The sequence below is a fragment of the Vigna radiata genome, chromosome 11, assembly GCF_000741045.1.
Source record: "Vigna radiata var. radiata cultivar VC1973A chromosome 11, Vradiata_ver6, whole genome shotgun sequence".
NCBI classification, from domain to species: Eukaryota; Viridiplantae; Streptophyta; class Magnoliopsida; order Fabales; family Fabaceae; genus Vigna; species Vigna radiata.
In genome coordinates, this window is record NC_028361.1 from 10,384,603 (window position 1) to 10,394,405 (window position 9,803).

General features: G+C 36.0%; 1 protein-coding gene across 1 annotated transcript; it reads left to right on the top strand.

The window, feature by feature from the left end:
* Positions 1-4,441: 4,441 nt before the first annotated feature.
* Positions 4,442-8,760, top strand: LOC106776323 (probable beta-D-xylosidase 6). Its single transcript, XM_014663739.2, has 6 exons — positions 4,442-5,212; positions 6,291-6,457; positions 6,574-6,671; positions 6,769-7,116; positions 7,442-7,858; positions 8,053-8,760. The coding sequence occupies exons 1-6, from the start codon at positions 4,493-4,495 to the stop codon at positions 8,658-8,660; spliced, it is 2,358 nt and encodes a 785-aa protein (XP_014519225.1). The 5' UTR covers positions 4,442-4,492; the 3' UTR covers positions 8,661-8,760.
* Positions 8,761-9,803: the final 1,043 nt, after the last annotated feature.

Consider the following 9,803-nt stretch of genomic DNA (forward strand, 5'->3'; position numbering starts at 1 on the left):
TTTGAAATACGTTTATTTGGATCACAAACATATGGATGTATGAGTTCCAAGACCTTGCTAGTGTGCCATTTACTTGCCTTAGCAATTGGATTACGATGTTGTTTGCCAATGAAGTAATCAATACACATGATACTTCGTTGAGTTCAGGCATTTTGTGAACCATTTCTTGTGTTTGTAGTGCCTTCAAGTCTTTGTAGTTTAAGTGGCTAAACCTTTGATGCCAAAGGTAAGTGAGGTCAGAGGAGGCGTGTAGACATTCTTCAATGGGAGGGGTGATAAATCTTTCATTGAAGAGAATAAACATATGGTTGCTACTCATTTAGGTATGTACAATCAAACCTTTAGATGGATGATAGATGTTGCATTTCCCATTTTGTATAAGAATAGTAAGTCCATTTTCTTGCAATTGTCTTATGCTCAACAAACTTCTTTGATGCTCTAGAACATAGTATACATCACGAATAAGGAAGGTTGTGCCATTAAATGTCAATTGGACACTTCCTGTTCCAACAAAATCATTCGAGAATTGTTTTCACATTTGACAAAGTGTTGATCTCTAGATACCATTTCTACAAACATACCTTTATTGCCACACATATGATTAGAACACTTTGAATCCAAAACCTATGCATCATTCCTTTTGGATTCCTTTTCTACAGTAGCCATCAGAAGAAGTTCTTATGTTTCATTTAACTCTGCATAATTTGCTTCTCCTTTGTTCCATTAAGGACATTCATATTGAAAATGTCCTAAGTTGTGGCACTTGAAGCATTCCATAGTGGCTTTTGAAGAAAATTATCTTCTTCTTCCCCGTCCACAACCTCAATGTGTTCCTCTTCCTCTACCTTGACTAGTCTCCAACGTGAGTACTTGTTCATTATTTCAATAGTCCTTTCTAAACTTTTTCTCATAGACCACCAAAGATCTTTGAAGTTTGTCAATAGACATTGCCTCTGTGTCCTTTGACTCTTCGATCGAAACCACAACATAGGTAAATCGTGCTGTCAACATTTTTCAACCACCTTTGAGTCAGGAATAAGCTCTTTATTGCTTCTCATTTTGTTTGTCACTGTTGTGACTCCAGCAAAATATTTTGTGATGGTTTTTGTTTCTATCATTTCAAGCACCTCAAATTCCATTCTTAATGCATTAAGCATTGATTTCTTCACACGATCACTTCTTCCAAATTTTCTTTTCAAGGTATCCTAAACAATCTAGGATGTGCTCTTATCCAAAATTTGTTCAAAAATTGATTTATCAATGGTCTTGGAAAGGTAATGGTTGACTTTGTGATATTCAATTCTAGATTTCTCCAATTCCTCTGATTGCTCACAAGTCACAACAGTACCTTCCATAGGCTCCTCAACACCTTTTTTGATCAAATTCTAAAGACCTTTATGGGATTTTTGTAGAGTTTGTTGTTGTTCATCTTCGTAAGATTCTTTCCTTACAAATAAGCCTTATCATCAGGCTAGTGGGGACACTGATACCAATTTAAAAGAAATAAAAGAATGTGTATCATAATTAGTCATAATTGAGTGTGTTTATTGAATCAAAGAGACTATCAAATAATTCATAACAATAACAAAATATATGAAAGTGATAACTACTAAAAATAAAATCTGACTTAAAACTAGGCTTTAGTATACAATAAAAAACAAATTATAAAGATCTTTAAAAAAAGAAACACATTGTTGTTCACAAGTGAAAATTGGCTTAAAAAACATAACAATGTTATTTATTTCATGAATAAATAAAAAAACCACATCCTTAATTTTTAAATGAAATCAAAATTCGAAACCAAAAAATGCATTGTTAGATAAAAAATGCCTTTAGGAACTCAAGTGTTTTTTTACGGAATCAATCAACCCTATCATACTTTTGAGAGATTAGTGTGGTAGTTCACTAAAATGGTTAAATATGTTTTTAGTCCCTCAAGTATATCAAGCGTTTTTTAGTTTCGTCTCTCTTATAAACTTTGCTTCACTTTGATCATTTTCCTTAATAAACTCTAATTTTTAGTCCTCCAAAAGCAATGATGTTAAATTTAATCTGAGGTGGCTAATGTGTGCCACGTATGATGTTAGCTTTCATGGTAACGGTGTGCCATGTTTCTATTTTTCTATGAAACTCAGAAAAGGGGTTTATCAATCAAGCAAAATTAGGGTTCTTTAGTTTATCTTCAATCAAGCAAAATTATATTTACGCGAAGCAAAATTAGAAATCGTGAATGTAGGGTTATTCACGTTGAGATTAGGGTTCTTCTTTGCGATATGGTTCTTCTTTGCTGGTTCGTGGTTTTCGTTGTTTGCTCGAGGAAGAAAAAGACGCGAAGGCTTCAATTGGTTCGCTCATGAAGATCACGATTGGTTCTGTGCATGGAGGTTGAATCATGAACAAAGAGGCGCGAATTAGGGTTTCTCTGTGGCCTAACTCAACCCTATAAAACCGGCTTGTAAAATGAGGTTTGCACCTCACTTAAATATCATAAATTGACCTTATCTCTAGCCGATGTGGAACTTCCAACATACCCCCTTCACGGCTAGGATAGACTCTAATCATGGCTCTGATACCATATAGAAAAGTGATTTTTTAAGCCTAACTCAATCCCACAAAACTGGCTTGTAAGGTGAGGTTTGCACCTCACTTATATATTATAAATTGGCCTTATCTTTAGTCGATTCGGGACTTCCAACACTAAAGTATTTGATCGAATTGGGAGAGATTCCAATTGAGATGACAATTGGTTACCTTCTGGTATCTCTCCACTTAACTGATTTTCTAAGATATCCAATATTTTCAGGTTTGAAAATCTTGAAAGGTCACTGAATGTGCCATTGATATTATTTCCTCCCAACTTCAAATCTTATAGTAGGTTTTTAGCACATCGAGACAAGTGCTGGAATATCAATGAAAACTCTCCACTCATTCTATTATTACACATGTCCAGTGAGCGTAAGGTGCATGTATTTCCAAATGATTTTGGAATTTCACCTTTTTAAAAAGTTGAAATGGATTAACAATGACTTAATCGAGATGGCAATATGCCTTAAGGCATCTTTCCAGATAATTGATTTCTAGAAAGATCTAATATTTTCAAAGTTGTGAATATGGAGAAATCTGGGAAAGAACCATTGATTTTGCTAAGGGTGTGTTCACTTGGGGGTGATTGGAGAAGAGTGATTGAGTGGGTTTGAGGAGATTTGAGGATAATTTTTGTTGTTGTTTATTTGAGTGAATTTGAAGGTAAACGAAAGTGGATTTTGAAGTAAATTTTTTTAATATGTCATATAAACTAAATCCTACACCAATTATCACAAACTTTACTTCAAAATCTACTCTCGTTTACCTCCAAATTCACTCAAATAAACAATAAAAAAAATTATCCTCAAATCTCCTCAAATCCACTCAATCACTCTCCCCCAATCATCCCAACTGAACACACCCTAAATGACAGATCTAATTCTTGTAATGAATTTCTAACACAAGCATTAGACAAATTATGAAGAATTGATGAAAGACTTCATATATTCATGACAGATTTCAAAACCTCAACCTTGAATGTGTTATTGTAGAGGTTAAGGTGTTCAAGTGAATTCATTGCGAGACCAAAGTGATTTGGTACAGAACCCTCTATGAGATTATGACTAAGGTGAAGCTCAATAAGGTTGCCACCCATTGGAATATTTTTGTTTCAGATTTTAAGTGAGTGCTAATGAACACGTAGAAGCAAATGAATAAATAGTTAAAATCAGCGGCACAGTAGATTATAGATTCTTCACATACCAAAAGAAGTTTACAAAAAATGAGAAACAAATGATAATATTAATTGGCAATAAAACTTGTATAAAAAAGTCTGATAACTCTTTACTTATATGTATGTCTAATTAGTTAATACGAACAAGTTCAATGATGCCATCCCTTAATATCATCTAAGGGATAAAATATGGGTGAAATGGTTTTTAAATCAATTTTAATTCATTTTTGGAAGCAGTAATTAAAAAAGTTTCCTAATTCTACTTCTAAGTCTAATAATTTTAAGAACATAAGGAACGTAAACAGCTAAATAACTCATAAATGGAGAAAAGCAAGTGATGTTTAACTAAATGCAGCTAAATATACTTGCTTCTTCTTTTTTCATACATACTCTTGTATATTTTTCTTTTTACTTAAAAAGTATATTATTCTCCTAACCTGAGAGAAATTGCAAATAGGAAATTTAGGAAAGTGTCTGTGTATTTTAGATAAACTTGTTGGAAGTAATACTGGAAGAAGAAGAACATAAGGAGTTACGTGTCACAAAAGCTTTTCAACACTTTAAAATGATTCCATTTATGGAAATAAGAAATGAAGTTTAACCAATAAAAGCAAAACAGTGAAAAATGAATTGCTTAATTTAATACTGGTCAACACAAAGACAAAACTGTTTTAACAGTATATTAAGTAAGAAAACAGAACAGAGTGAGTGTGTTGGGAAGAAAGAAAGAGTGAGATGAGGAAGCAATGGACATGGAGTTCCATGATGATGATGATGTTGGTTTTGATGTTGTTCCTTGTCTCTGAAACAGCCATCGGAATAAGCAACGACTACGCTTGCAAATTCCCCCACCACTCTTACTCTTTCTGCGACGCTTCCCTTCCCACTCTCGCTCGAGCGCGCTCCATCGTTTCTCTCCTCACTCTCCCGGAGAAGATCCTCCTTCTCTCCAACGACGCCTCTTCCATTCCCCGCCTCGGCATCCCCGCCTACCAGTGGTGGTCCGAGTCCCTCCACGGCCTCGCCCTCAATGGCCCCGGAGTCTCCTTCAACGGCACTATCCCCTCCGCCACCACCTTCCCCCAAGTCATCCTCTCAGCCGCCTCCTTCAACCGCTCCCTTTGGTTCCGCACCGCCGCCGCCATCGCCCGCGAGGCCCGCGCCATGTTCAACGTCGGCCAGGCCGGCCTCACCTTCTGGGCCCCCAATATCAACATCTTCAGAGATCCCAGGTGGGGCCGCGGCCAGGAGACTCCCGGGGAAGATCCCATGCTCGCTTCTGCCTATGCTGTTGAGTACGTCAGAGGCCTTCAGGGGATTCGTGGAATCCATGATGCTGTTGGTAATGATGATGATGATGATGATGAACTTATGGTGTCTGCGTGTTGTAAACATTTCACTGCTTATGATTTGGACAAGTGGGAGCAGTTCGCGAGGTATAACTTCAATGCTGTGGTGAGTTCTCTTATCTTTTCTCTTCTTCCTTCAGTGATCATATTTTCTGATGATTAACTTCTTCTTACTTTATACACAGAAATGAATAGTAGTCCTAATCAAATAAACAAGTAATGGATATGTACTTAATATCTTGAGAATCAGTAGTATACCCTGAGGACTCTCTTCAACTCAGTCATTGCATTATGTCTTAGATGAACTAATCGGACTTCACTCGAATGTGGTAGTTGGCTTAGGTACATGGTAATTCGGCTCTCAACTTTCCTAGAAAACACATCAACCTTGCTGAAACTATCTTCGCAAAGGTTGTTTGGGGGCAACCCCACAGGCTTACATATCTTGATACTCAAGGCCCGATTCTCTTAAAAGGAGTGAATATCAATTGTTTTGGGTCTACAAATAGACCTTTACACCATGACCGTGAAGGACACACTATGCTTCTAGCTTAAAATCTCTCAATATCTTTGGCTAGAACGAGTAGGAAGATAGTGTAGGAGAGTTTAGAATTGGAATTTGACTAAAATGCACCTAGTCATACAATCACAAATGGTCATTAATAATGTACCCTCCCGAGCTACCAGCCTATCTAGAGCTCAGACACACCTTAGCATCGTTATCCTCTACTGCTCGAGACCTAAAGATTGTGTTACGTACAAGATTTGTGCTCGCCTTTTGTGACGAACTGATTCTTACAGTGTCTAGCTCTTAGGCAACCAGGTTAAATATCGTTAAGGGGATAACACAAGCATACTGGGGTACTGTGACGATGGAGTAACAGTCCATGGAGTTACGTACTGACCCTCAGTCTTGCTAGGAAGCCAGAGAATACCCACTTGAAAGGACCAGACATGGTAGAGCTTTAGACCATCATCTAAGGGTTTCCTAAACTGAACATGTAAATTCATTAATTTTTATAATAATTGATCACAAGTTAGAATTATATCTTGTTGGTTGATAATGTAACAATATTTACATTAACAGTGCATAGAATTGTTTTATTTGTAAGGCTTTTATCGTTAGTATTGCTTGGATTTGTAACGTGTTGGTTAGCCTTCATCAATTGGTTTTGTGATTGTAGGTATCACAACAGGATTTGGAAGACACATATCAGCCACCTTTTCGTGGTTGTATCCAGCAAGGGAAAGCAAGCTGCTTGATGTGTTCCTACAATGCGGTGAACGGTGTCCCGGCTTGTGCTAGTGAGGAACTCTTGGGACTGGCTAGAGACAAGTGGGGGTTCAAAGGGTATGGGATTTTGGGTCTTTGAATTTGTAGCATTGTGAAAATTTATGATGAAAAACAAAAAAGATAAGAATATTTTGTTGATTATCGGGACTGGTGGTTTTGACTTTTTTTAATAGGTACATAACCTCAGACTGTGATGCTGTGGCCACGGTTTATGAGTCTCAGAAATACGTTAATTCCAGTGAGGATGCTGTTGCTGATGTTCTCAAAGCAGGTGCTTTCGTTTGTCTGTTTAAATGCATCTTTCATTGAATTTTTTGCAGCAACATTTTTCAAACTCGACAGTTTCTGACACTCTCTCAATTCATCAGGTATGGATATTGATTGTGGAACGTTTATGCTTAGACACACTGAACATGCTATTGAACAAGGTAAAATTAAAGAGGAAGATATAGACAGAGCTCTTCTTAACCTTTTTTCTGTTCAACTGCGCCTTGGACTGTTTGATGGAGACCCTATAAGAGGCCAGTTTGGAAAATTGGGATCAAAGGATGTTTGTAGCCCAGAACACAAAACACTGGCGCTTGAAGCTGCAAGGCAGGGAATTGTACTGCTGAAGAATGACAAGAAGTTTCTTCCCTTGAATAGGGATATTGGTGCCTCCTTGGCTGTCATTGGTCCAATGGCAACTACAAGCAAACTTGGTGGTGGCTACTCAGGTATTATTTCATATTGGAATGTTGTAATTTTCCCATCTTCATTTGTTTTTCATTTAATTTTGCTTGCAGTAGTATTTCTTGTCAGGCTATCCCTACCCTGCCAAAATGTTTGTTTCATATACCACTGTTTGATGTACCCAGGACATCCATGCCTCTGCTAAAATGCCAAATACTTCTCTATTCTGAAATAATTATCGTTTAGCAATTTACTACTTATGTATTTTATAATTTTTAGTCCATGATTATTCTAAATGTTTCTTTATCTTTTATAAGACCCCTCAAATCCCCGATACTGAACTGCATGATTTTGCACCTAATAATGTAGGAATTCCTTGCTCCTTAACAAGCTTATACGGAGGACTTGGAGAGTTTGCAGAGGGGATATCATTTTCTTTTGGTTGCCATGATGTATCGTGTGAGTCTGATGATGGTTTTGGTGAGGCTCTTGACACTGCAAAAAAAGCTGATTTTGTTGTTATAGTTGTCGGACTTGATGATACGCAAGAGACCGAGGATCGTGATCGAGTTAGTCTTCTCTTGCCTGGTAAACAGATGGACCTTGTATCCTCTGTAGCTGATGCTAGTAAAAATCCAGTCATTCTAGTTCTTATTGGTGGAGGACCTCTTGATGTCTCTTTTGCTGAAGAAAATGATAAAATTGGAAGTATTCTTTGGGTTGGGTACCCTGGTGAAGCTGGCGGAAAAGCCCTAGCTGAAATAATCTTTGGAGAGTTTAATCCAGGTATGTATACTTGTAAGTTATAAATGAATATGCTGTTAGACAAGGGTGTCTTCATCCATTTTTAACATTTGAAATTAGATAAGGGTCTTTGCACTCCAATAGTCATAGTTACTATTTTAAGCTAACTGCTGTTAAATGATTTTTTTCTTCTCACCAGAAGAGTTTTAAATATCCAAATCCTTTTTGTGATGCAGTGGGAAGACTACCAATGACTTGGTACCCTGAGGCATTTACTAATGTTCCCATGAATGACATGAACATGCGAGCTGATCCTTCACGTGGTTATCCAGGAAGAACCTACCGCTTTTATACTGGAAGTAGAGTATATGGATTTGGCCATGGTTTAAGTTACAGCCATTTTTCCTACAATTTCTTATCAGCCCCAAGTAAAATTAGTCTGTCAAGAATAATCAATGATGGTTCTAGAAAAAGATTACTGTATCAGGCACGGAAAGAAGTTTATGGAGCTGATTATGTTCCAATTAGTGAGTTGCAAAATTGCAATTCATTGAGTTTCTCAGTGGATATTTCTGTGACTAACCTTGGTGATTTGGATGGAAGTCATGTTGTTATGTTATTCTCTAAAGGGCCGAAAGTTGTAGATGGTTCTCCAGAAACCCAGTTGGTTGGGTTCAGCAGTCTGCATACTGTTGCTAACAAATCTACTGACACGAGCATTTTGGTTCATCCTTGTGAACACTTGAGCTTTGCAGATGAGCAAGGAAGAAGGATTTTGCCAATGGGCTACCACACCTTGAGTGTAGGGGATGTGGAGCACATTGTTTCAATTCAAATTTATTGATTTCTTGTAAAACGGTAAATGTGTAACTTGGAAACAGAATGTTAAATACGAACAAAGTTCACATCAAATAAAATAAGAAATGGAGATGAGTTTATATATACAGATAAGTTATCTTAGTAAGTAAAAAATGTTTTAGAGTGATATCAAAAATAAATAAGAATTCCTTAACCGTGTGCTGTCCCTCCCTGCATATAGGAGTTATAAATTAGTTTTTTTTTTTTCTGCAAGACCAGTTAAACACACGGAAAATGAACAATGAATATGTTAATACCCTTGTTGTGTAGCAGTTGAATAACTAGTTCATAACAAGTTTCAGACTATGTGTGATGGAAGAAGTTTTCTTGTTCATTTTGGCCCATGTTCAAAAAGAAGAAAGACAGTACCTTTTTTATAGAAACTAAAACTAAAGTTCACAAATTTTGTAAAACCTAAAAATGATAATTTCAAATTTTTATAGAGGAGAAAAAAAATAATTTCTTTTACATGGATCTTATAATAAAATTCGTTAATTTAAAAAATAATAAAAGCATATTTAATCCTTTAATCATTCATGTCTAACTTAAATTTTTGGTTAATAATGTCTCATTATACATATAAAACCTTAAGAACAAATGATTGGACCTTAATTTAACAATGATAATTACCATCATATTTAATTAAATGCACGAACCCTATCTCATGCTTATTTATTTGTCAACGTAATTAATGATTGTGGCTGGTAATTACTTGTTTACAAAGTAAACAATTCCCCAAGCCTAAAAGGAATTATATATATGCAATTTGATTTTGAGGAGTTGGTCACTCCAACACTATGAATATCTAAAGGTCATTGCTGCTTAAATATTCATATAGTATTTCACATTAAACTAATTTATAGAAAAAGAAATATTTTATTTTAAAAAGGTAACAGAGAAAAAGAAATTGTCAATGGAGAACCCTACAATTAGTTTAATAATAAATACATCCCCCAAATTCTGCTTAAGAAACTCATTTTGATAAAGGTGCTGAACTGGGATGGGACATTGACATGGCATCCGATTAGGATAAATTTATAAAGATTAAATATAAAAAAAAGGAGTCTCTTTTATTTAATATAAGTTTTAAGGTTTTAGTTAACCTTTTTTTAATTCTTAATCTAACTTA